Source organism: Malaya genurostris, chromosome 3, assembly GCF_030247185.1.
Source record: "Malaya genurostris strain Urasoe2022 chromosome 3, Malgen_1.1, whole genome shotgun sequence".
NCBI classification, from domain to species: domain Eukaryota; kingdom Metazoa; phylum Arthropoda; class Insecta; order Diptera; family Culicidae; genus Malaya; species Malaya genurostris.
Window position 1 is genome coordinate 42,806,823 of NC_080572.1, and position 27,382 is coordinate 42,834,204.

General features: G+C 41.8%; 2 protein-coding genes across 7 annotated transcripts in view; one reads left to right on the plus strand and one right to left on the minus strand.

Moving 5' to 3' along the window:
• Positions 1-71: 71 nt before the first annotated feature.
• Positions 72-16,720, plus strand: LOC131438900 (zinc finger protein ZFP2-like). Of its 2 annotated transcripts, none has more exons than XM_058609295.1 (5): positions 72-296; positions 598-1,966; positions 15,814-15,937; positions 15,997-16,080; positions 16,144-16,720. In XM_058609295.1, the coding sequence occupies exons 1-5, from the start codon at positions 268-270 to the stop codon at positions 16,395-16,397; spliced, it is 1,860 nt and encodes a 619-aa protein (XP_058465278.1). In that variant the 5' UTR covers positions 72-267; the 3' UTR covers positions 16,398-16,720. The 2 variants fall into 2 exon arrangements, with proteins under 2 accessions (XP_058465278.1, XP_058465277.1); XM_058609294.1 differs by having other exon boundaries at positions 614-1,966.
• Positions 16,721-18,833: 2,113 nt separating this feature from the next.
• LOC131438899 (glucosylceramide transporter ABCA12) overlaps positions 18,834-27,382 on the minus strand; it is a 58,936-nt gene continuing 50,387 nt past the window's right edge. For all 5 annotated transcript variants that reach the window (XM_058609291.1, XM_058609289.1, XM_058609293.1 and 2 more), the window contains exons 3-18: positions 25,378-25,744; positions 24,957-25,321; positions 23,838-24,889; positions 23,660-23,780; positions 23,273-23,602; positions 23,010-23,208; positions 22,768-22,951; positions 22,227-22,710; positions 21,931-22,163; positions 21,130-21,873; positions 20,887-21,067; positions 20,010-20,819; positions 19,844-19,951; positions 19,390-19,785; positions 19,065-19,331; positions 18,834-18,997 (exon numbers count right to left, since the gene is read on the minus strand). In XM_058609291.1, the coding sequence (XP_058465274.1) occupies positions 18,932-18,997; positions 19,065-19,331; positions 19,390-19,785; positions 19,844-19,951; positions 20,010-20,819; positions 20,887-21,067; positions 21,130-21,873; positions 21,931-22,163; positions 22,227-22,710; positions 22,768-22,951; positions 23,010-23,208; positions 23,273-23,602; positions 23,660-23,780; positions 23,838-24,889; positions 24,957-25,321; positions 25,378-25,744 (5,907 nt within the window). In that variant the 3' untranslated portion in view covers positions 18,834-18,931. The remainder of the gene's footprint in view (positions 18,998-19,064; positions 19,332-19,389; positions 19,786-19,843; positions 19,952-20,009; positions 20,820-20,886; positions 21,068-21,129; positions 21,874-21,930; positions 22,164-22,226; positions 22,711-22,767; positions 22,952-23,009; positions 23,209-23,272; positions 23,603-23,659; positions 23,781-23,837; positions 24,890-24,956; positions 25,322-25,377; positions 25,745-27,382) is intronic.

Genomic DNA, 27,382 nt, shown 5'->3' on the forward strand with positions numbered 1-27,382 from the left:
TTTCTACTCGTCAGTTTAGACAGATGTCATTTCATTGCCATAAACCAGTGTACATAGTGCTTAACGTTGGAGATACGTTGAATGATTAACGATAATGGTTCGGAAAGTTTTGTTTATAAACAGGTGAAACTAATTTTTGTGCAAGAAATTAGTTTTTAGAATCTACTGGATTTGTGTGAAAAATGAATATTTGCCGGACCTGCATGGCTAACGCTAATGCTGATTTGGTGCCAATATTTTCAAAGCTTGAAGGAGAATTCATAGCAAATGTTATTGTGGATTGCAGTTCCATCACGGTAAGGGTTTCTATTCAAGCAAGGAATTCTACCCATACAACAATTATATTTCAATATAAGTGACATTCTGCAAATGTAGACAAAATTGAGCTCAATTGTTTTTATGATATATCTGTACAATCTGCCCAGGCTAGGTTGAACAGAAATAAAAAAGCTGGTCTCTTGAGTCAACTATCGAATGTTCGATCACAGATCTAAGATACACATCAGCATGTAATGCTAAGGCTTTGATTTACTTCACTGTACAATAATTTATTCTCTATGCTAACGCTAATGCGGCTCTATGCTATAGTAATTGTAGATCTTTATACTTACAGATCGTCGAAGACGACGGATTACCAACGTTTGTGTGTTCCGTTTGTTTGACCTACATAAAACAAATTCTTGCATTCGCGAAGAGAGTACGTGAATCTGATCAGAAGTTACGACAGCTCTTCAAATTGGAAGTAACTTTAACCGATTTTGAAAAACGAGAGTCTCACGATGGAAGTGATAGGTGTGATGTAGGTTGGATTGATGTGATGGGTACGCAGATCAAAACAGAAGAACCGTCTCAATCAGAGCATAATCATAGCGATACGCGTGATGTGGAGAGCGTGTTTGAAACAGATGATTTTCATAATGAAAATGATAGTGATGATTGGATGGATCATGACGAAAAGGATTCGGACGACGAAATATTATCGATGAAAGTTGATAAATACAAACGAAACAAAAGAGGACTCAAGCGAACCGCAAAGACTGAGTTCGTCAAAATACATTCCGATGAAGAAGATGATGACGACGATGAAAATTTGATCGACGATGTTTTGGATGAAAAAGAAAAGGAAATGTTTGAGCTAGTTGTGATAGACCCTGCTAGGCATATTTGTTGTCTATGCAGTTACGACTTTGAAACTAGAGATGAACTGGAAGCGCACGGAAAAGAAATCCACGAGAAAAAAAAGAGAAAAAGTAAATTAAACAAACCATATTTTTGTAACGTGTGTTACAAGCGATATTGTTCAGAGGAGGCGCTACAAGATCATCATATCGCGGCAGCAGGTTTGGCATCGTTGAAAATTTACCAGTGCAAGCATTGCATAGTACGATTCCATGCCCCCAAGAGACGGCGAAATCACGCGCATAATCATCCAAAATCTACTTTGGTAGACGAGCAGCATGAAGCAAAAAATAAACGCCCAGCAATTTGCTGTAGTAAAAACTGTTATCTAGAATGCGCAACAATGGATGATCTCTATGACCATGGCGTAAGCGTACATGGTTCTAAGAAACGTACTGTTATTGATCCTATGTTACCGCATGAGTGTCCGGTATGTTTCAAATGCTTTGAAACACAGAAATCTTTAGCTAGACATCGCAATCGAACGCTCACCTCGGATTTGCATCAGTGTACCATTTGCGGTAAGCAATTGAAATCACGGAACTCGCTTGTTATTCACGAACGTAAACACCGTGATGAGCGACCGTACTCGTGTGAGATGTGTGCAAAAAGATTCCCTACAATGCAAGCCTTGAAGTGGCACCATTTAGTGCACAAGGAGGACAAACCGTTCGCTTGTAACGTATGCGGTTGGAGCTTCAAGCGGGAGTGTAATCTGAAAATACACATGTTGACGCACTCCGACACCTTACCCTTCAAGTGTCAAGTGTGTCAGAAGTCTTTCAAGGTAAGTTGAGTTGAATAAAAAAACGTTTCGTTTTGACTCATTAGTGCGATAGAAGATCAATTCAAATTACTATTACCATTAAGAAGCTGTATGTATGTATGTATGTATGTGTGAAGTTACCATCAGTTCAAGGCATTACAGACTTACAGTAGATCCGAATTTGATTATTAGATAGCTTTCATATAACTGCTGTTAAGAAGGCCAACATGTGTTTTGAGGTCCGGCGCTTTCCAGCAAGAACATCCGGCAATATAATAAAGAATTTCGCTATACCAGCTTAAACTCGCCTGATGGTTTGTTTGTTAGTTGGGTGCGTCTTACTCTTTTCAGACCTACAGGGAGAAACACAAAGCTTCCCCCACGTGACTCAGGTTGGCAATCCACTCCATCATCCAGTCATTCACTTGTAAGATACCCTGATATAATGCAATACAATATACTATAATATAACATAATATAATATAATATGATATAACGCAATGCAGTATAATACCATACAATATAACAGTTAATGTTGCCGTGCAGTACTGCAGGAAATATATTTTCCTTTTCATAATATAATAATCATAAAAATAATAATAATAATTATATATAATATAATGTAATATGATTCAATTCAATATATAATAAATGATGTAATAAACAACAAAATCCTATGTTGTAATATACTGTGATAAACATGGCACTTCAGGATGGGCTTCAACTTATAGGCTATTTTGCACCCTCTCATTCTGCTACTAACGAAGAAGGCAATAGCACCCAGTCGACGCCCTTCGACGTCTGTGTAACGAAATGGCTTGAACTATCAAGTTACTGTACTGCCCATCAGTTCCATATTGAAAATCGACAAGTTGAGAAAAAGATGTATACATATCTCGGTAATAACTCACTTTTTCCGCTACTGTTATGATGTTTTCGTTATTACTTTTAAATCACATATATTGATTTCATTATAAACTTTTCATCTGGATTGAAATATTGCATGTTTTGTTATTCGTTTATATAAAATCTATTATGCAACAAGACCCATATGCGAGTTCTTCTGTTAACGAACGAAAAGATACTCGCATACCGGTCCCATCTTAGCTTGCTATGTTTCTCTCGCACGTGGCAAAACTTCATGTTTGATTCTCTATTCGTGTTAACAAAATTTAATCGTTCGATATAATTAAGTTAGTGATATCATGTCAGGTCTTTTTTTTTTTTTTTTTTTTTTTTACAAGGTGAAATGCATTTACGCACGGAGTGTGGGACTCTCCACAGGACTACCCAACTGTTGATTGGAACTACCCACTAAAACACCTTGGATCTCCAACCCTACCTCCCCGGCACCACCGCTAGGTATTACTTCGGGGCTCACAGCACCCTCCCCAGATTTATGCAGAATGGGGATCAGCATCCTGCTCTCAAGGGATCGACCAGTTGGATGACGAGGTCGGTCCAGTGATGCCGGCTGGAGGGTAACTTCCGGTTCACTGGCGCCTCGACGACCCAAAACTGATGCTACGTCGCGGAACTACTCGACTAGTCTCCGCCAAAAGATCTAGTCTACACCGACGGAGGGTTCCCCGACGAGGGAAGTCCTCCCGAACCGACGCTTACGGTACGCGTCTACGACCCGACCGAAAGGATGCCTAAGTCGATCCAATGATTCCGGTTGGAGCGTGACTTCCGGTTCACTGGCGCTCAGACGATCCTATCGGTGCCACGCGATGATCTACTCATCTAGTCCCCGACAAAGGATCTAGACTACTCCGACGGAGAGTTCCCCGGCGAAGGAGAATCTCCCGACACCGAGTCTCTTACACCACACGGGACACCCGATGGAGTGCCGAGGTCGGTCCCGCGATTCCGGTTGGAGCATGGCTTCCGGTTCGCTGGCTCCTCGACGGCTCGAATCGGTGTTGTGGCGGCTACTCGACTAGCCCCCGCTGAAGGATCTAGCCTACACCGACGGAGAGTTCCCCGACGAAGGAGGCCCTCCCGAAACCGACGCTTTCGATTCCCGTCAACGCCCGACCGAGAGGATGCCTGGGTCGGTCCAGTGATTCCGGTTGGAGGAAAGCTTCCGGTTCACTGGCGCCCTGACGATCCTAGCGGTATTACACCACGATTTACTCGTCTAGTCCCCGACGAAGGATCTAGACTACTCCGACGGAGATTTCCCCGGCGAAGGAGACCCGATGGAGTGCCGAGGTCGGTCCCGCGATTCCGGTTGGAGCATGGCTTCCGGTTCGCTGGCTCCTCGACGGCTCGAATCGGTGTTGTGGCGGCTACTCGACTAGCCCCCGCCGAAGGATCTAGCCTACACCAACGGAGAGTTCCCCGACGAAGGAGGCCCTCCCGAAACCGACGCCGTCGATACCCGTCAACGCCCGACCGAGAGGATGCCTGGGTCGATCCAGTGATTCCGGTTGGAGGAAAGCTTCCGGTTCACTGGCGCCCCGACGATCCTAACAGTTTTACGTACTACTCGTCTAGTCCCCGACGATGGATCTAGACTACTCCGACGAAGAGCTTCCCGACGAAGAAGGTTCTCCCGGACCGACGTTTATTCGCTGATCCCTCTTGAGCCTGCTACGGTACACGGCTGACCTGTTGTTGATCCGCACTCCATTTCCGCTGCAATATTCCCGCAATTTGGGATGCCGCGGTCGACACTGCGTTCCAGTTCTCTACGCAGTGGCACATTCTCTGGATCAGGTTTTCCGGTGTGGTGTCCCTGCCGCATGCCTCCAGTAGCTCACTCCTTTGAGCCGCGAAACGGGAACATGCGAACAAGACGTGTTCAGCCGTCTCGATCTCGTCTGGGCAGCCAGGACATACAGGGGATGTCGCGTGGCCGAACCTGTGGAGGTACCATCTGAAGCACCCGTGCCCTGTGAGGAACTGCGTCAGGCCGAAGTTCACTTCTCCGTGAGGTCTATCTAACCAGCTCGAGACCCTAGGTATGAGCTGATGTGTCCACCTGCCCTTGGTTGAGCTGTCCCACTCTTGTTGCCATCTGCGTAGAGAAGCGGCTTTGGAGGCCCTACGGGCGTTCCTGTCTCCTCGCATGCTGTAGCGCTCCGCGTCTTCCTTCACTATCAGACCGATAGGCATCATGCTTGCAACCACGCAGGCCGCATCCCTCGATACAGTGCGGTATGCACTGATTACGCGAAGACACATCAGTCTATGCGTACTCTCCAGCATCTGTGCGTTGCGTTCCACATTCAGTGCCGACGCCCATACCGGGCTGCCGTACCTGAGGATCGAAACTGCCACTCCTGCCAGTAACCTTCGTTTACTGGAGCGCACAGGCGAGCTGTTGGCGAGAGAGCGCCGCGATCGCTGTTGATGCGCGCTTGCAGGCGTATTCAACGTGCTTGCTGAAACTGAGTTTGTCGTCAAGCATCACACCCAATTGCTTCAGTGATCTCTTGGAGGGGATCACGCAATCTCCGGCATGTACCAGCGCCTCCTGTTCCGATTTGCGGTTGTTTACCACCATCACCTCTGTTTTGTGGTGCGCGAGTTGCAGTTTCCTGCTACGCAGCCAGTCCTCCACCAAGAAAATTGAGTGTGATGCACTCAGTTCGACCTCTTCGATGGATTCGCCGTAGACTGTCAGCGTGACGTCGTCCGCGAACCCGACTATTTTGACACCCGGAGGAAGCCTCAACCTCAGTACTCCATCGTACATTATATTCCACAGGATCGGGCCCAAGATAGATCCCTGTGGTACTCCAGCCGTGATTGGAGTGCTACGTGTGCCTTCGTCGGTCTCGTAGAGCAATACTCGGTTCTGGAAGTAGCTTTCCAGAATCTTGTACAGCCCTTCCGGTACTCCTAGTCGAAGTAGGGAATCAGCAATGTCTGCCCAGCAAGCACTATTGAACGCGTTCTTGACGTCTAGCGTTACTACCGCACAGTAGCGGATCCCTCGTCGTTTGCGCTGTATAGCTACCTCCGCCGTGGTTACCACCGATGTTATGGCGTCCACCGTCGACCTGCCTCTGCGGAACCCGTACTGTTGACTGGACAGTCCTCCTGCCTCCTCTATGAAGGGGGCTAGCCTGTTGAGGATGATTTTCTCAAGGAGCTTACCCACAGTGTCTATCAGACAGATTGGTCTATACGCCGAAGGATCCCCTGGGGGTTTCCCAGGTTTCGGTAATAGTACCAACCTTTGTCTTTTCCAAATGTCTGGGAATATACGCTCGTCCAGACATCTCTGTATGACCTCCCTGAACATGTCCGGTTTAGTCATTATAGCCGCCTTTAGAGCCACGTTCGGGATACCGTCTGGCCCCGGGGCTTTCTTTGTATCGAGCGATCTCGCCGCAGTGAGCAACTCCTCGTTCGTCACCTTTACGACTTCATTCGCTGGTAGCGGAGCTGGCTGCCAGGGGGACGTGTCGTGGTGGGGAAAGAGAACCGTTATGATTTCCTTCAACCACGCCGGACTACGTTCAGGGGGTGCTAGCGCCCCTCTCGTTTTGGCCATCACCATCCTGTAGGCATCGCCCCATGGGTTGGAGTTGGCTCCCTCGCATAGCTTGTCGAAACAGGCTCTTTTGCTTGCGCTGATGGCCTTGTTTAGTGCTAGCTTCGCCGCTTTGAACGCCGTGTTCCTCTCCATCCTCATCTCCGCTGATCGAGCTCTTTGCATCCTTCTTCTAGCCCTGAGGCAGGATGCGCGAAGGCGTGCAATTTGCTCGTTCCACCAGTAGACCGGTGGTCTATTGGTCCTCGGTTGAGCCTATCTAGGCATGGTCGCGTCACACGCCCGTGACAAGATAGCGACCAGCTCGTCCCCTCTCAGGTTCGCGTTGTGCTCCTCTAATTCGAGGGCAGCGCAAAACGTTTCGCGGTCGAAGTTAGCCACCTTCCACGCAAGAGTTTTTGGAGTATTTCTCCTCCTTGTGCTTCTCGCCAATTGGCCGATCGTGTAGCGAATGGCTAGATGGTCGCTATGGGTGTAGCCATCATCAACTCTCCAATTAAGATCTCCAGCTAGGCCGGGACTACAGAAAGTCAGGTCGATAAACGACTCGACTCCATTCCGCTGGAAGGAACTTTTCAGTCCATCATTCGCTAACACGACGTCCAACTTGGCGAGGGCCTCCAGTAACGTCTGTCCTCTCCTATTGGTGAAGCGGCTGCCCCAAGCCGTTGCCCAGGCGTTGAAGTCTCCGGCTATCACCACCGGCTTCCGACCCACCAGGTCTGCGGTCAACATGTCGACCATCCGAGTGAACTGGTCTATTGACCATCTCGGTGGTGCGTAGCAGCTACAATAGTAAACTCCGTTTACCTTAGCTATGGCTACTCCCTCCGCTTGTGTTTTCACCACCTCTTGCACTGGGTATCGACCAGTCGTCAAGATCGCCACCGTCTTGGCTTCGTCAGACACCCAGTACCCGTTATCTACCGGTGTGTGATAGGGATCCGAAAGAATCGCGACATCAATGCCCCATTCCGTCACTGACTGGTGCAGCAATTGCTGGCCAGCTGCACAGTGATTTAGGTTCAGCTGTACTACTTGCATGCTGTTTTACTCCCTCCACTTGTTGAGCAAGTAGGTCCGCCCATGACGTGGTTTGTGGCCTTCTTCTTGCTCGCGCATAGCATGCAACGTGGCGTTCTTTCGCATGCATACGCCTTGTGCCCCTCGCCGCCGCAACGCTTGCAGAGGTTGCTCCGGTCTGGGCCTTCGCAATTCCACGACTTGTGGCCAGGTTCGAAACACCTGAAGCACATGTCGACCACCGGCGGTTGGTAAGCGGTCACTGGGCATACCGACCATCCGACCTTTAGCCTGCCCACTTTGAGGACCTTATTGGCATCCGTGGCCGATAGCTTAAATGTAGCTATCTGGGTGCCCTGTGGTCCTTTCCTCATGCGTATGGATTCCCGTAAGACATCCACACCTCCTTGCTCCTTGATGGCCATGGCAAGTTCTTCTGCGGTGGCGATTTCGTCCAACCGTTTGCACTGGAGTGCAACCTCGTTACGTAGGGCTCTAACTTCGGCCGTATCGCCCAGGACTTGTTGGGCAAGCGCAACAAGCTCCGTTCCGCCCTGAGCTCCCTTTTTAAGCTCGAGCAGCATCTCTCCCGTCTTCGTACGACGGATGCTGCGAACCTCTTTGCCAAGCTCGGCTAGCTTTGCCTCGCTCCGCATGGCCTTGAGCACATCGGCGTACTTTTCTTTGTCGGCCTTAACCGACAAAGCCTCTCCTTTGTCCCTAGCCTTCCTCGCGGGAATGGCCTCTTTTGGGACCTTTTTCTTCTTCGCGACCTTCACCCATGGATTCTCGCCGGGTTCGCTTACATGGCTCGGATCCGGGGTTCGAGTGCCGAGGTTTGGGTTGAGCCCCTCGCCACGTTCCTTCGCCCCATCATTTCCGCCATGGTCTTTGCTCCTTTTGGCCTTGGGAGTCAGGCGTTTACTGCCTGGAGAATCCCTGGCGCGTTTCCGGCGCTGTTTATTCCGCTCAATCGTGAGCCGGAGCGCATAGTCGACCGCCTCCTGTTTTTTGTCGGTATCGAAGGTGAAGGGCTCTGTTTGAGAACACTTCTCCGACTTTCCGCCACCCTCTAGCCGCACTATCAACGCCTCTTGGTCCCTTTTAGCTACGTTCACGGCTTTACGTAGCTTCAGCAAGTTCGCCTTCAGCTCCTTGCTGATGTTGGATTTCTCCTGCGCGAATTCAATAACTAATTAAGTTAGTGATATCATGTCAGGTCTTGATACAATCAAATTGTATAGTAGATACTCTTCCACGGAAGACAGCTCAAACAGTGACTTTGTAGATTAAACTAACTCGCGAGATAAATATTCTGAAATCTCTTGTTCTATTGCGCGTTCGAGATAATTCCAATTTGAAATATTCGCATGTGCCTACTTCTGATTTTGGCCAAAGTTGTGAAAAAGCTGAATCTTTTCCTAAAGTTGTTGCTCCGGATGATGAAATTGTGAGTATAAACGGGAGCAATACGTTTGATTCTGAAGGATAGCTTTTGGCGAGGAACTGAGATCGAAGCGCAAAATATCCAATAGAAATTATCTTACCGACTATATTCAAAGATCGATTCAAAGATAATTTATCTTACATTATCTAAATTTTTGCATGCACTGTCAGCACTTAATATTGGGTCAGTGATCAGAAAAAAAATGCAACCTGTACATTTTTTAATATCGTGTAGCGCGTAGAAAACTACATGGTCGTCAATTTTTTTATGGAGCTGTTGGTAGAACTTTTTGCAATCCTATATGCTTGCTGCATTAGATTTGTCGATTTATACACCTCGAGTTACCAAAATCTGTTAGTTCTTTGCACTGTTTTCTTTGTGGAATTTTGATTGCAAATGGAAATACCACAACATCCTACCAACTCTAATATAAAAAAATTTTTACCATAACTGCGGTCAGTGAATGAATATCAGGATTTTTTTAAAATAATTTCTACACCACGATAAACGATTTCTCTAATTGTGGTGTACTTCTAATTATTTCCGGTTTTTTTTTCGATAGATGGCATTCTATGTTTTATGTTGCTATTGGTAAAACATAGCTATCATTTCAATGCATTGTATAGTGTACAACCCTGTATTGCGGCGCAGTCCGAGCGGCGTGCATCGAGGATTGGAGGGGTGTTTCTTTTTTATCGGAAATATGAAAACTGGTTTTGCCGTTTACACAAACTTTTGCAATCTTCAACTTCGCGTATAGAAGCGAGTTGCCTCAAATCAACATATTAATAACCAATTATTAGTTTTTGTATATTTATTCTTTCGTTTTACAGCACTTTCTATACACCAGTTCCCTAGAGTTTTCACACCAGTTACACAGGGGGTATACAGGTACTTTAACTAATCTAACTATTCTTTCTATTATTTCTCCCGTTAATGTACATATACTACACTACTGTACCTAACTATGGCATTGAAATTTCACTTCACGGTAAGCACTGCAAAACTGACTGATTCGGGCGTCTATGGCGACATTTCGCGTTACTATCTGAGAACCTGACTGAACTTGAACTGCCTACGGGTTGACGCCCGAGAGGGCTATTTACCGCGAACTCTTTGAAGCTGACTGTCTGCTAACTCTTCCCAACTATGGGTTTTTAAGCTTCTAACAATTACTTTCGGGTGCAGCCCGAAGATTTTAGTACAAGCTGAGCTTGTGATTTTAAGTAGAAAGTTTAACCGACTTTCTTCCGAAGTTCTGCCGAAGAGCCGAGACCACTGTCATTATGCCAGTGGCAGTGATTAGTGTCCGTGAAAAAAATAACTTTGTTTCTACATCATTGCTGCGCTAACTAATGCTCGGAAATGTCCATGTTTCTATAACAAAGTTTATAAATGAAGGTTGCGGTTAGGCTGATATGAGAGTTTCCTTGATGAGTTTCCTTCACAACTTCCTACTTTTTCTACAATACTAGTAAGTTCAAAGGAAAATTTGCTATGGGCGCTGCAATAGATAGTTGAAACTGTGTTGAGTTCTTTCAATCAGTTTTTATCGCGTGTAAAAGATGTCGGCATAAGAATCAAATTTTGAGCATATACTCCATGCATTGCTTGTTTATGGTTTCCCACCGACAAGAAAAATGTTGGATGACTCTGAAAAGCATTATTGGATTAAGACATGCAAACTTAATCTAAGCAGACCTGACCCTATTCGGCTACCAATGTTTTGTCTCATTTAGTCGTTTAGCATTCATGTGCCGGAAATTTACGAAAATGGCTTACCCAGTGGTTCAAAAGCAAATGCAGTTTGATTGTTCCTTTATATGCGCCAAATTCGATTCGAATTTCAAACTCATTCATTTGACATGATATGTTAAATGTGATACCGTGTAATCGACGACACGACCAGGCACTTCGAACAAAATCGTAATAAAAAGTATGCGCGAGTGATTCACCATTAGTTACCAAAAGATTAAGTAACCCCTTCCTAATAATAAAAATACTCTTCTCGAGCAACACTCGCAACTGAATCAGTTGCTAAGGAAGCACGTCAATATGAATATACTGAAATCAGCAAACAGCACGATCGTACCAGTATCCTTCTTTTCAAAAGTTAAAATCCGTTTCTGTAAACTGTTTGAAAAAAGTTAGTTTTAACTTTGCAAAAAAACTGTCGTTGATCAAAATTTATGTATTTCAGCTTTGGACATATCCACAAAACATGTAACCGAAAACTTTCGTTCAGCACACCCTAGCAACCGATAATGGTTGATCATCAAAAAGTTATTCCTTCTTGAATATCTCAAATGAAATGTATTGCAGAAACTTCCATATAACAATCGAAGCTTCTCAATTTACCATCGATTAACCAAAGCACCTGAATGAAGTGACTTAAAACTGGTCCAAAGCATTTGTCTTCAATATTCAGCGAGTGACTAAGATGAACGAAGACTTCATCATTGTTTGATAACTTGTGATTTTCAAGCGAAATGATGGTTATGATACATAAAATTTTGAAATTTTACAATATTGTGATGCAATGTATTAATGAAAAATGAGTTTTAATTTCGTGTGATGTTTGGGGATTGAGCGGTTAGTGGAATGAAATTTTATTCAACAACGGAAAGTGTGATATTTTATAGCCAATCACATTTAACATATCATGCAAATTGTATGGGTGTGCAGTGCTGCTACTTTGGCGCGCACGAATTTGACATTTCTCTTCCCTACTTCAAAGACATCATATTAACAAGATATCCAGCTCTCACATTTCCCGAAGAAATCATTGGCAACATCCTTTTTTGCGAGCATGTCGCCCCCAGACGAGCCCGCATAGAATCTTATACATAGAAGCAGTCACGTACCCAGAGGGGGGCCCGAGGGGCCCTGGTCCCTCCCGAAATCAAAAACATATAATTATTTAGAATGTCTCAGACATGTGTTACAGAAATAACAAGACAGTAAAGGTAATGAAATGTAATACAATGTCAGTTCCAGTGGAAAAGTTAAAAGTGTATGTGTGTTAAAAACAGCCGTAAAAGGTACACCGAGAATTAGGCACATGAGCAATCTTCAGTAACATTATATTTTAATCTTTGGGCCCCTCCCGAAATGAAATCCTGGGTACGGGCCTGCATAGAAGTAGGGGAGTAAAATGTCAAATTCGTGCGCGCCTGTTCTGTTGAATGTGATGCCGTGCGATGGCGTTGCTGAACTGAAGATTGACTTCGCTCCAAGCTGACAGGGTCTGCCTACTTCTATGTACGAGATACGATGCGGACTCGCCTGAGGGCGCCATGTTCGAAAAAAAGGATGTTGCCAATGATTTGTTCGGGAAATGTGAGAGCTGGATATCTTGTTAATATGATGTCTTTGCTGTTATTCGAAAACAACAGTTGCCAGTTTTCAAAAATTTTCAAGAAATTTCATTTTAACATTACAAGTTACTGAGTGGTAGTTAAATTTACGATACAGTTTTTATATACGAGTGGCAGGTCGTGTCGTCGGTGTAATGGTGTTGCTTGTATGACTGTAATTTTTCTATGTTGTAACTATGTAGGCTTTATAAAAGCATATCCGTGTACCATAGTTCAATGCTCATCGATAGCTCTTATTCTTCTTCTTCTTTCTTCTGATTAGTGTCACCTCACTTGAAATGACACCGACTTGATGGCACTGCAACTTAGGCTATATTGCCTTTTAATTTCCGTTTATTTTTAGGACTTAAAACGAAAATCTCACTATGTGGTTACGTCGAGTCCCTAAAGTACGAATAAAAATTCTGGCGAAATACTTGATTTTTCACCGCACTAACATGATACGACGTGCTCGCCCGTTGATATCAAAACAAAAATAAATTTCACACCTCTAACTACCACATCGTGGGGCCGGCTTGCAATGACATTTTTGCTCCGAACCTTCAGCTTCGTATACACATGTGCTGATGATTTGGTGAATTTGAATCAAAACAAACCGGTACCAGACTTCTAGTATTTTTCTCAAAAACAATAATTCACGCGTTTTTTTTATAACGGCCAAAAGCCACCTGTCAACTTCCACTTTCGAACGAAATTGCAGGCGAGCTATGAATAATAGAGTATGAAATTTAACACCAGACGAAAGAGAAAACTTTTCTCTGCCGTTTACTATTATGACTTACTCTCAGCGAGTGCCGAGTCATTCGAAATTACTCTTCAAAATGATTGTTGATGGATGGCTTATTGACCGTTATCAAAAAACGCGTGAATTGCAGGTGGAAGTTTTTTTAAAATCCTTTGCTGAAGAAAGCAATTCTTCCGGTGAAACTCTCAACGGATGAGCACGTTGCATCGTGTTAGTCTGGAGAAAATTCGAGTATTTAGCAAGAACGAATTTTCATCCGTACTACGACTCGGCGCAGCCACACAGCGAGATTTTTGCTTGTAGTTCAGTGAAAAGAAAGTGCATTGGACTATAAAAGAAAATTAACCTTCAATGTAGCCTTAGTTGCTGTGCCATCAAATCGGCGTCATCTCAAGTGAGGTGACGCCAACCAGAAAAAGTACGGGTGTGTACTGTCAGAGACATAACTGGATGTCGTGAATACGAATAGAACTGACACGATTTCTTTACACTTTCGAATTCGAATTGATAGTTGATCGATTGTGTGAAGATATGTGCCTGACTACCTCAAAATCGTCGTCCTTGTGCGAAAAACCTAAGCGAAATTGTACCGATAGTAAATAGTTCGCGCAGTACAATATAGGTGGAACTAGTGCATCACGAAAAATTATTTTTATCAGAATTTACTCATACTGTCATGTCTGTTAGTCTGTGCTATTAGTGCCCGGTTTTCCGCTTCCGAACGCACCGGTAATAGTGAAGAAAAGCTCCAAAAACGGAACTCACTTCGCTTTCTTAGCAACGGTTAAATCGAGTTTCACAAATCATGATTCAAATTGAAGCTTTCATTGTCTTTAAAGATACTGTGCAATTTCATCCAGATCCAACTTCCGGTTCCGAAATTATAGGGCAATGAGTTTCAAAACTTCGAAACTGTCATACAAAATGATGCAAAATCGGTACGTGCTGGTACGGAAGAAGGAGAAAACGCATCCGCCTAGCACACAGCGTGCTTTGTTTAATTTTGTATAGCGTGCAGAGTTGCCATATTTAAATTTTTATTAACTTGACTTTACTGTTAACAAATTGAAAAGGTGATGGTAGTTTATACCGAACAGTTTTTGATTTTATTCAAGTTTCAAAGAAAAGAAACTTGACAGAATCTTCTAGTGATGTTTTTGAAAATATAATAACATTTTTCAATCGATTGCATCAACTTAGTTCAGTTGTTAGCTAGGGACTTTAGCTTTCCAATAATGTATATATGTCCGCATAATGTGCACTTAGTCAGAAGTTATAAGCTTAAAAAAATGGTGCCGGTAACCGAACACTCTCCTCTAATATTTATTCGTTTTAGTTAGTTTTTCGCGCGGAATGTTTAAAAAGTTCATTATCGGGCCCGATGTGAAATGATCTTGTTGTCATCTAGGACATTTTTGATTGTGTTGATAATTTTTACCCAAATTTACTTGCCAGACCAAAGGCAAGTAAATGTCGTAACAAAACATGGGTTCGATTTTGTATTGCTTTGGAGGATGAGAAGTAGACACAATTCTATATTTAGTTTATGTATTAAATCTATATCCTGCGTGAAATCTGCATGAACGTAAACAAATCAATACATTGCATATAATTTTGTATGAATGGCAACTCTGTTGGTAAATGCAAAAAATGAACACAGTCTAGATGACAGACTGATTGGTTTTGATAGGGTAACGTGGCGCCATTATAACATATGCGAGTACTGTCCCAACTAAAAAAATATTCGAAATGGCTGTTAAAATGATTAAAGTATCAAATTTGAGTATCCTGTCTGTTAGTCTGTGCTAGTTCTCCTGAATTGTTCATTCGTTCTTCAGAATTTTGAATGTTTCTGCTAATACCGTACGAGAGCAAATAATTCTTGGTTGGTGTTGTAAAGGGTCGTATGAGTAAGTGACAGTTTCTCTTTGTTTACTTTCTCTTGAGATTATTGTGACACAAATATAAAAGTTTTCGTAGATTTTACGGTTCTTTTAGGAAGTCAAGGTTTCGTGTATTATTCTATACAAAAAGTTGAGTGGTAAACGTGGAAACCGCTGAGTAATTAAGAGAAGAAAAATTACACAAAGAGAAACTGTCACTTGCTTTTACGGCCATTTGAAAAATCAACCGAGAATTATATTTCGTTGGTAACAAACTATTTATTGGAAATGCTGTAACTTTTTTGCATATATTTGAATCAGCATTTTTTCAGAGGTCGCCTATATATACAATTTATACTGCATTTAAAAATGACGACCATTTCGAAATATATAGTTATTAATAAACTTTCTTATATAACACAATTCAATCACTTTTATTTCTCTCTAGAAGAGAACTATTGTTCTTCGGCAAAGAACTGTTGTTCATTCATTCTTCCAGAAGAACTAGTTCTTTTGAACCGTTCTCGAATGGATTGCCCATCTCTAGTATGAATGTTCTGTATGCTACAGAAGGTTTGAAAAACGGAAAGCTATAACACGCCTTCGCCATCGAATGTATCGTTCTACACATCAGTTTGCCATCTGGGGAAAATAATTCAGGAATCGCTATGAAATGGTAGTGCAGAAGCACGACAACATCAAATCGTATTCGTGAAGATCTGTGGGAAACGGTTAGGTTCGATGGAAGCTGTACGAGTTCACATGTTAATGATTCATGCAGATAATAAGCCATGAAGTTACTGCCTTGTTTTTCAGGAATATAATTAAGTTACTTGGGAATTTTATTTTCTCCTTATGTATAATAAAATGCAATAATTTTCAGGGTAAATATCACCTGCAGTATCATATGCGAATACATACTGGTCACAAGCCTTGGCCTTGTCGGTACTGTGACAAATCGTTTGCGGATCATGCAAATCGGGCTAGACATGAGATCTCTCACACAGGTAAAATTGTCGTTGATAAGAAGGTTTTTCAGTATGGCACCTTATAAACTTCTTTCTAGGAATAAAACCCTACAAATGCTCTTATTGTGATAAATCATTCATTCGCAGACGATATCAAATTGAACACGAGAGCACGCATACTGGTAGGAATATTACAGTTTGACAACTAAAAATATTCAATAATACTGTTTGATATACTTGGCTAGGAATAAAACCGTACCGGTGCGAGATGTGCAATCGCACCTTTGGACAAAAAACAGCTTTGAAGCGACATCTGGATATGCACCCTCTGGCATCAGAGAATCAGAAATCTTTGAAACAGCCCTCTCCGATGTCTGAAAATTCTCCTCTTTCTTCGGAAGCTTCCGTAGCTCCAGCGACTAGTCAAGTCTCTTCACACATTCCCAACACCTCAGTAATGATATCGGTTCCCTGCTGTAACAGTGTTCAGCAAATGTGAACAAACGTACTGAATACTAAAATAGAGTCAAAAGTTCTTCATTGAGACTAATAAGTTACTAATGGAACACAAAAGAAATTTAGGTGTGATCGCTTCAATTTTATTAAATGTCATTCGTCCAATAGAAAAAAATATAAATAAAAACCATTTTTTTACACCATCGATTTAACAGTATGAGGTTCAATTGGGTGAACAAGCATCAGAACCTTGATTACGTTGAGGCTGTGATGACCGTTAGATTCTGATCAATAAAACTAGCTTAAGACGGCTCTACAACTTGACAAGACTAAAACAAATTGAAAGTTAATCGGTGGTTTGAATTATCTTCAAAAAGTTGTGTATGAGATCGCAATTATCATTTGAATATTTGTTTATCGGTTCTGCAATCTTGGAGAAAACGATTGAGCTCATCTAATCCCGATACTTTCGGAACTGGAATTCGGAATTGTAAACCATTTCATTTGGTTTGAAAGTTTTAATAGTCAGGGTAACCATTTTGGAGAAATCGTAGTGCTAATAAAATTCCTGGGTACCTTTTGAGATCGAAAACCGAATACCGGCAAAACTGAAATAAATTTATTTGGTCATCGACTATCAAAATCGATGAACCCGATTAATTTATGTGAAATTGACATTTTCACGCTAATCACCCTGTATCTCCTGAACCGGAAGTCGAATTTGATTACAAATTAAGAAGTTTTCATGGGATTTTAAAACCTATCATTTAAATCGTAGATAAATGAAATCGGTGAAATCATCTCTGATAAAATTAGGTGAAATTATTTGTCACACACATTTGCTGATCTCGACGAACTAAATTAAATGGTATATGTATATGAAAGTTATGTTCATCCAACAATTGTTACTATAAATCAAAAAATGAACAGGAAGTAATGAACCGTTACTGTGAATATTTTTAAAAGTACTACAAACATCACTTATTAATCCAATATGTTTGATCGGAGGAAAATCATGTTCATCATAAACAAGTATGAGCTTCAAAAAATATATTTTCGGAGAGAGATGCCACTTGTTGTGAATTAATTAAAGGTGGGTAAGGCAAGACAACTGTGAGTGTTATATTTACTATTTCTGAACCGTTTTCACAGAATGCAGGACCGAAAATTAGGTAGAAGAAAAACTGGAAATGTCAACTCTCCTTTATTGATACATTTCATGGCTACTTCCAAATTTTCGAGTGACCACACAAATTTTGCATTACATTAGCCTTTCTTTTACATAGGGTAGACATTCTGCATGCTGTAAATAAGAAACAAAAAGTTCTTCGATCAAGAATATAAGCATTTTGCGTCACGCGTTTCATATTGAAAAAGCGACATCTCCCCTATAGTTTTTGTGCGACGTCCGAACCGATTTTTAGATATAGACGCCGCTTTATTTCAAATGATCTTTGCCTTTCATTGAAAAATATCGTTCTATTTGTTACGAAAATAAGTTATGTCATTGTTTTGGGATGGATTTCGGATGAAATATCATCATTTACTTGGCGCGAAATGAATATTTTGATCACTACAACGGAACTAACAGTATATTATAGGTTGTGAATATTTACAGATAAAATATTATTCGCAGCTTTGACTTACCATTTTTGTTGTCGTCTCACGAGGTGAATTCACACGGACGCTCACAACTCTAGAGCACTTCGATAACTACAAACTGGAAAAGGCGGCAACTCTTCCAGAGTGGCATCTCACTCTCTGCATTTCCGTTGAAGAGTTTGCTAGCAACGAAATATGATTATTTGCTCTTGCACGGTTTTTGCAGAAACATTCAAAATTTCTGAAGAACGAATGAACGGTTCAGGAGAACTAGTACTTTCGGTAGAACTATCGAGAATCATCTCTAGGGAAAAACGCTTACACAAAAATATCGATATCTTCGTTAAAAATTGACGAATATGAACAATCTATGGTTTGTTGGATTACCGTGTGAAATCGAAATCTCAATACATATTTTAATTATAAGAACTATTGTGTCATACAATGTCAAAAAACTGAAAATTTTGACGTAGAACTTCGTATAACTTGAAAAGTAAACATCCTATCTCAAAAACAATCAATAGCGTTCAGTGGCCGACGAGCATACCTGTAATTTGCGACTAGTTTGATCAAAATCGGTCCAGCCATCTATGAGATTCGACCTCTTTATTAAAAAACACACACAGGCAGACATACACACACGGCCATTTTCTCAGTTCGTTCAGCTGAATAGATTAGTATATTAGACTCGGAAATTTTTCTACAGTTTGAACGAATTCTATACCTCTTTTTTGTATTCAAAGATAAAGGTAAGATCGAGCAAAACCGTCCAAACATGGCTGAAAACTATTCAAATTTATTGTTCTTGTTAGTTGATAAAATGTAAACGTCACTTCCACATACAGTATTTCGGACAAAAAAAAGTAATCGTCACAACTAGCACTACTAAGTCCTTTGTTTATATTCTAAAAACCATCTTAACATTAGGTAACTTAACCTGGGGAAGGAATAGTATACAACTTGGACGGTTTCACTTTACTGCTCCACGAAACCTGGATTGGCGTGGTCCTCATCATGTTTTTGCAGGACAGTTTCAAATACCTGAATTTATGTTTAATTTACAAGAAAAAATTATTTTTACTTACATTTCAATTCTGTCAAGTCTTACCTGATCTAACATACACCTTGTCACCGTATACTGTAACCGGTTGTCCTGGGCGAACTGGTGCAATTTTAAAACTAGCGCACTGATACTACTGGCCAGTGCGGGGCCGGAATCAACTGTGTTGTTGTTCAGGTTGATAGTAACCTGGCTATTCTTATGTAGCTTTTCGGCTCCAACCTGCTTCCGCTCCGGTTGTACCTTGCAAATAAACTGCAACGAGCTTTTATTTTGTACTAGCTCTTGGCTGATGTTGAACTCGCGTTTTATAGACTGCAAATAAGTGACAAGTTGATAGATATTCCATTCCGCTATTCCGCTTCAAACTCACCCTTATAAGATCCACTTCACGATTTTCTTCCAAGTAAATGGTAATCAGATAGTTGTTGCCGTACAGTTCGGTTAAATTTTCTGGCGTATCCACCATCAGCAGATGGCCATCCTTCAAGATAGCTATTCGCTGGCATATGTTATCAATTTCCGATATGCTGTGTGATGTGAGCAAAATCGCACGATTCTGGCTGCTCAGTCGCTCTATTGTGCGGTACACAATAGCTCTGGTTACCGGATCCATATCGCTAGTTGGTTCATCCATTAGAATGATGTCAGTATCACCGTAGCAGGACACTGCCACACATAGTTTGCGACGACTACCGCCGCTTAAGTTTTTCACTAGAATACGTTTGTATGGTTCGAGGTGGTACTCTCGGAGAGTTTCAACCACCAACTAAAATATGAATTCAACGTGAGTTTATAGTTATTCAGCAGTTTTAAAGTGTAGGTACCTTATCAATGTTCTTGATGTTGCGCAGTTTTCCGTAGAACTCTATGACTTCTTCGACGGTTAGCAGGGGATCCAAGAAATCACTCTGCGGGCAGTAGGACAAACCAGTCTAAAAAGGAAAGTTTGATATATCTGTGATACTAGTAACCCGAGAAAGTATTACTTACTAGAGAGAAGAAACAGAAATTGCCACAGCTTTGAAGCATTTCTCCTGACAGAATTGAAAATATCGTAGATTTACCAGCTCCGTTCGTTCCTAGTAGACCGAAACATTCACCGTGATGTATCGCAAATGAAACATCATTCACTACTGCATTACCCTGTCGATAACGCTTGGTCAAATGTTGTACCGACAGGATTTGATCTATTGTAAGTGATTTTTTCTTTTCATCCCCATTCATAACGATCTCCTCCGTGTCTACGGTTTTCAGTTCAAACGCCGGCGTTTTCAAATTATCGACATCAAGCATAAATCGTTGAACAATTTTTCTCTCTATAATCGCGTTGGCGATCATGAAAAATATGCCTAAGATTGCCAATGCATAAAGATGTGGTTTCAGCAGCTCCAGCGGGGGTTTGTATGTATCGATGTAGTAGCGCTTGAAGATAGCTGCTTGAATGTAGTTTTTCGAGAGTTCAATCAATCCATCTGCTAAGGCATGTTGTGGAAAAAGTAAGAAGGCCCGATTAAGGAAGTGTCGGAAGTGTTCCGCGGTGTCCGTTTCACCGAGAACGTCAAATAGAATGATTATCGTAATGGTTCCCAAAGCGGTGATGACATTCAAGCAGAACAGGGACATATTGGCAAAGCTAGCGTCGTTGAATAGTTTTTCGAACAGATGAATTCCTGGAATGGAGGCGAATCCGTAGAAGACTAGTAAAATACAAACTCCAGTCAGCTGGTCTTTGTCGACGTAGGATGGTATACCAAAAGCTAGGAAGACGAGAACGGCCAGGCCTACAGCGATCATGTAAATCTACGAGGAAAAAAGTTCGTTTGGTTATGAGAACCGAATTCAGTTGCTTCAGTAGTTTTTCTATTACCATAGCATCCCAAAGATATGCTACTCCATAGTAATAACGGAGTCTCACTCCTGCTAACATTTGCTGAGTCTTTTCTCCACGCGTTCGTTCATTTACCATGTAGACGGATGCTCCTGCTAGAACTAAACTGAACGATAACAGCAAGATCAACGATATTCCAGCATCGGCAACTTGTTGTAGTCTATGCGGGATGAAGAGTGAGTCAATTATAGTAGAACTATTGCGTTATACTTGTAAACTTACATAGATGATAACGTTAACTCGTCTTCCTCTATCTTCAGCGGATGATTGATGGTACGAATACTGTAGGAATCGTTTTCCAATTCGGCTTTGAGGATAGCTGAATCCAACATGTTTAACCAAATCGGCATTGAATGATACCCTTTGTTATTATACCACACGAAATGTTTTTCTTTCCGATTGGTTAAACCTCCATAGCGGCGTTCTTCGAATTCGGAATTGGTTCGCAGAAGCCAACGGAAGGCATCTTCAGAGCTGTTGAACAGATAGCAATTCGCAGCGCTGCAGTGCGTCAAGATATTGCCGTCGACATTCAACTCGAAGGCTGTACCGTTGCTAGTTTTGGTGTAGAATTCGGCAGCTCCCTCGTACAACCGGTTCGATAATTCTAGAACAGTATCGTATTCACCTGGAGGTCGAATGGTCATGAAGAACATAGCGATGATTTCAAATATCGTCGGAAGAACCAGTATGCAAATCAGAAGCCGGTAGTTGCGACAGAAATGTAAGTATCGCTTGCGTAAAAGACTATAAAGTAGCTGGAATGATGATATACGGTGCGCGATAGGTTTCGATTCATGGTTACCGTTGGCGGCAACTATTTCCGGTTCTTCTTTTTCTATTGAAGGAGAATGATGTCTATTGACAGCGTTGAAAATATTCAGCAGATTTTCATTCTTAAGGTCATAGTTCAATATAAATGATTTTTCTTGTAATAGATTCAACTGGTCAAACAGGGATTGCAAGCTGTGGAATGAGGCAGATGATTAGCAGATCGAATGTTGAGTAGTGAAACAATCTTACTCTATATCAGACAGACTAGTTGCTTCGAAATTGAGTTTGAACTGCATTTTATTTCCAGGAAGTTTAGTTACTTCGTACCGTAAGTTACTTTGCTTATTCATGGTTTGATTCAGCTCAGAGATAACCCCGGCCCGTTCGCTCTCTGTTAAAGCTTTAAGAACAATATCCACGTACAAGGTATTCGTAAATTGGTTTTTCAGTTCCTCGTGGCTTTGCTCCAGAATTGCTTTTCCCTGCAATGAATCAAAACTTTCTACTGTGAAAACAATTATTCGTATTAATTTCCTTTTACTTACATTCTCTAGAATAACGACCTTGTCGCTAAGGTATTCCGCTTCGTCAAGATGATGCGTTGCCAGAATGACCGCCCGATCTTTGCGTAGCGTCTGGATTAGTTCCCAAATATACTTTTTGGCCTTGGTATCAACACTGCTGCATGGTTCATCAAGGATAACCAAATTCGGAGAGCCGAGGAATGCGATCGCAATGCACAGCCTTCGCTTGAATCCTCCCGACAGTTCGGATGCGTGGTAGTTTTTGTACTTGCCCATTTTGAGATTATCTAGAGTTCTTTGAACTTCAGTTTCAAATCCTTTGGTCAGCTTGATACGCGCGTAAAGCTGCAGATGCTCTTTGGTGGTTAAATTCGGAATGAGGATATTGTTTTGTGAACAGAGTCCGATTTTTTCTGCGTTGTTTTTCAGACCCGATATAAGATCGTAATCCAACGGTAGATGCACATCGCCAACGGTGGGTAAAATCTGACCGGTTAGAAGTTTGCTGTATGAAAAAATATTGGTTAGGCTAAAATTATACAGTACAATGGATGCTTTTTACATGATGGTACTTTTTCCCGCGCCGTTGCGACCGAGAAGACAGGTTACCTCACTTTTTTTGAAGGTCACCGATACGTCATTCAAAGCCTTTTTATTGTTTTCGTAGATGACGTCAACGTTCCTCAATTCGGCTCCAACGTTTTTATCTAGTTTGATTCTGTTCACTAAGTTAAAAGTTGTATCCTCTAGAAGTTAGAATTAAATTAAGTTATATCTCAAAAATTGCACCTTATTGTTTTATACCATGAATCATTTTTTCATATATCAGTCCTATCAGAAAGTAGATTACGGTATCCATCAACATCATCAGTATTCCGAACATGAGATCGTTATCCTCTATTGAACCTTCGAATGCGGTAACGAAATCGGCGCTACGATATTGTAATTCCATCCGCATTATATGACGCCACGCGTAACAGAAACCCGTCGAAAAAGACAAACTCTGGTAGACAGGAATAGGAATGTAAGCCAGGAAAAGTCTATCTCGACAGATATGGACAACTTACCGCCACGAATTTCCACCATGTGCTAAGTACAGCTCCCAACGAGATTATTATGATGTACGGTAGGAAAGTCGTAAGAAACAAAATCACCGTTGAGACGGATCCGATGCTAGCGGAAGCGAAAAACATCGAGCACATGTAGCAGAAAGCCATCAAGCAAAGGCCGAATACTAGCAGGTATACGAAAAGGAAAATTTTACTGGAATGTAGTAGAATTCCACCGCTGTAAAGAATGGTTAGACTAAGCACGAATACTATGCATAGTTCGATCAAGGTTGTAATTGCCCAGGAGATAGAATCGGAATTCGATTTCAGGCCCATTGACCGCATAATCTGAAAGGTAAGGCATTTGTGATATCGATTCAAAGATTTCATTCGTAGAAAACTTACCATAATATTTCCACTTTCCTTCATCCAAATTTTCTGTCGTACAGAGGAGGAAACATGCACAATCAAAGCAATAAAGAAGCACATCTGGATCGACTGTGCTAGGTACAGCCCTTTCTTGAAGCTACGAAAACATGAAATCAAAATAATTTTTTTTTCAAGCATATTTCCCAAAACTTACTTGTCTTTTACATATTTCGGATAAGGAAATTGCTTAGTATAGAACTTCTCTTCGGAGACGTTGAAGGTAATTTCCTCATTCAGTTTGTCGGATCCACCACCTAGTAACAAACTCATGAAGTTGAATTGTGGTGCACGTTTGCGACGACTGCGAATCGCCTCCGTAGTAGAAGTTGAACCCGCAGAATCAATAGCTTCTTCCTCATCTATTTCTTCATCTTCTTCACCGTCATTAAACTCCAAAAAATCATCCAAGGCAGATTTGTTACTGAACTTATCCAAATCCGCTTGGGAGATTGTCACTTTCTTGCTCAGATCGGCGTACAACGAGTTTAGTTCTTCCGTAGTACGGTTCGGTGCAATAGTGGTCCGATCATCTTTATCTTCATCGTTTTCCTCGCTGAATTCATCATCTGCATCTCTACTACCATCTAGTGATAGTCCTAGCTCATCAGCCGAGCCCACCAACATCCCTCCTTCGGATACGAATTTCGCTTTTTTAAGTGCTTTAACGATTCCCATATCTACAGCATGCTGAATTTGAATAAAGCCGCGATGATACCTCATGTCTAGCTCGAAACTAGCTTCCGGCCCAGGAAACCAAAATCGATTTCGATTCTCCACAGTCACCGGGGTATCGTCAGTTCGCATTCGAATCTTATACAAAACGTCAGTTGAGTCTGTTCCATTCTCGAAAAGTAATCCGGCGAAGAACAACTTTTTTTGATTCAATCGGAATGCTTCATCCTCCAGAGCGGCTTCGGTTGGAACCGACACGAAGCGGTCGGTCGAGAAGCATTCGAAAATACTTGCTACCGTATTCAGAATGATAGCAACCGTTTCTTCATTCATGATTCCATTCAACAGAGACTCGATCAGTTCGATGTTGACGTTTCCACCGGTTATCAACTGAACGATCGGAGATTTAGCTAGCTCGATCAACTTTACGAAGCTTGCTCGAAAAGATTCATCCGTATGTAGCATTCCAACGGTTGTATTCAACGCTTTGAAAAAATCTCGCAGACGACCCATGTCAACGAAGGTTTGGTTAGCCTGAAATCGACAAGAAAAATTGAAATAAACTAACTGTTTTGTTTACCAGGGAGCAACAAAATCTTACGAATCTGATAATTTCATCATTTCTTTCGTTGGGTGGACCGTATAGAACTTTACCCTGAAGAATTGGCTTCAGTGTTTTCCACGTTATTTTGCCGTTATTACTGTTGGTAACATCAAGGTAAAGCTGTTTGCAATAGGGAGTCGGCATTACCGCCAGTTCATCTGGGTCTGCTCCGTTGAAATCCTCCGAGTACAGAACGTTGTTGATGAACCGGATGTTGTCGCTTCGGGGGAATGCTTTGCCGCACAGTATTTTACCGGAGTTCGAAAACATTTGATTGTCGGCGAACAGCTTTTCGATGTTGAAGTTTTCCCCGACGATCGCCTGTATCTCGGGGAACATTTTGACTAGTTTATCTGCATTTCCTATAAGTATGACGTATGTTAGTTCAAATTTGTGTTGTTATAGTAAACCAATTTACTTTCAATATCCTTGAAACGGGGATTGGTCACAACAGCGGTTACCGTTCCTATTAGATTTCTTTCGCGCGGCAAATTCACTACAGGATTGTAGATCTGTGGGGTATCCAGGAAAATCTGGATAATATCCAGTAATGGCGTTACAGGGGCTCGATCGAAGAGACTGGATTCTTCGAAGTTCTGAGGACTACTGCATTCATTTTCGATTGTACACACGTACGACTGGAAGAACGGAAGGATGCCATTGCTTTGCAGCTGCCTGGTCGGAAACTGACAGTCGGTGATTTCCTCCGCTTGAAATCGGTTTCGCAGAATATACAGCGATAGAAAGATCAAACAGGGCCACATGTACTGAACAATGGTCATCCACTGAAATGGCATCGAAATTTTGGTTAGTTCAGCCAAGGTTTCTTTTTTGTTGATTCGGATTTCAAGAGTTTTTTGTTTCGATTATTGTGTTAATTATTAAACTCCCAAGATAGAAGAGGCAGCCTGAAAGGTTAATAAAATCACGTTTCATAGCACATTTAATGTAGAACGATTCGCATTATTCAGTAAATTCGGTACTCCATAAGGGATGCCAAAAAATCTGCTTATACCTTTTGAGGTCAATACAGCATGGATTCATTCACTTCAAGAAAAACGTTGAACCCCTCTGACTCTACCTCCCTATCACTTTGGGTGAGAAACGATAGAATATCCTTCAAATATATGGAGAATTAAAAAACCGGATACTACGGATAGATTCAATCAGTAAGTCTCACTGTGACACAGAGTGAGTGTTTGCGACCGCATTATTTAAACTCCTGCAGCCATTCAGCCATCGGCACGGAAGTTCACTTTGACTTGCGAGCTCCCGTTTTAGTGACCCTTCACGATATGGAACAGGAAACCAGTGGATCAATTATTGGTTAAAATATTTCCGCTGGGGGCCACGCGGCAGAATCAAGTTTTTGTTGCATATGGTTCTATGAACTCGAAGCTGGAAGGAACAGTGTCTGGAAAACGTATTCTACCATTCATCAAAGTACACAAAATCAATATATCAATATACACCAGATAGGCACGTACTCAGAAGGGGGGCCGAGGGGCTCTGGCCCCTCACGAAGTCAGAGACAAAAACAAAACAAAATGTTTGATAAATATTATGGAGCTGTTGATCAGCAGATTATACCGTGAGATGAAGGTTTTGATAGTTTCGTACTGATCGAAACTCCGATGCCGTTAAGGTACGCAATTGCAGGCCTTACGAAGCGGGTACACGGAACAGTGTAAAAATCCATAAAATGGAGGTTAAAACCGGAGCAAAATGAACGACAATAATAATAATAATAATACATAAGACTGTACTGGATGACCGGAAAGAGAATGCATACTGCGCTGGTCTTACATGTCAGCTGTCGTATGTTCGAGTCCCGACCTAGAAGGATTGTTAATGTCAGTAGGATTGTAGTACTTACGATGCAATGATTCTGTACGCTAAGATTCGACTGCGAAGTCTGTTGAAACAGAAAGGCCAAATTCCACAAAAGGAATGCAATGCCATGACCTTGCCTTACGGATCGGAGTAAGGTAGCTATCTTCGATCACTTCTCATAATCTATCGCATCACAACAAGTCTGGAAATAGATATTTAGAAGGTCCTATACATCTGTGACAGACATGGCATGACAGTAAATGAAAAGAAATGTAATACCTTCTCTCGAGCAAATTTTTAAATACTCAATAAAGATAGTTGCAGTGGAACAGTTTAAAATGTCTGTTGAAAACATTGTTTTAAATGTCTGTTGTTGTTGTTTGTTTATGTACGGTTTTGGCCTCCTTCCGAATCAAAAGTTTCGGATTGTGTTTGAAGAAATCCCTCCTCTTCCCTGTGTTCACATATCTTCACTTTTGATCCATTGCCAGCTCGCCACGGTGTCTCGTTTTATTTACCACAAGGAACACGGTCGAATTATCGTTTCTCAATTGTTTAATAATCCACCTGTGGTATTGATTTTCCACAAT

Bases quoted from the DNA above. Each gene is read 5' to 3' on its own strand.
- LOC131438900 (XM_058609294.1), top strand. From the start codon at position 183: ATGAATATTTGCCGGACCTGCATGGCTAACGCTAATGCTGATTTGGTG. The intron at 297-613 runs GTAAGGGTTTCT...TTATACTTACAG, and splicing joins TGGATTGCAGTTCCATCACG to ATCGTCGAAGACGACGGATT. The intron at 16,081-16,143 runs GTAGGAATATTA...ATACTTGGCTAG, and splicing joins ACACGAGAGCACGCATACTG to GAATAAAACCGTACCGGTGC.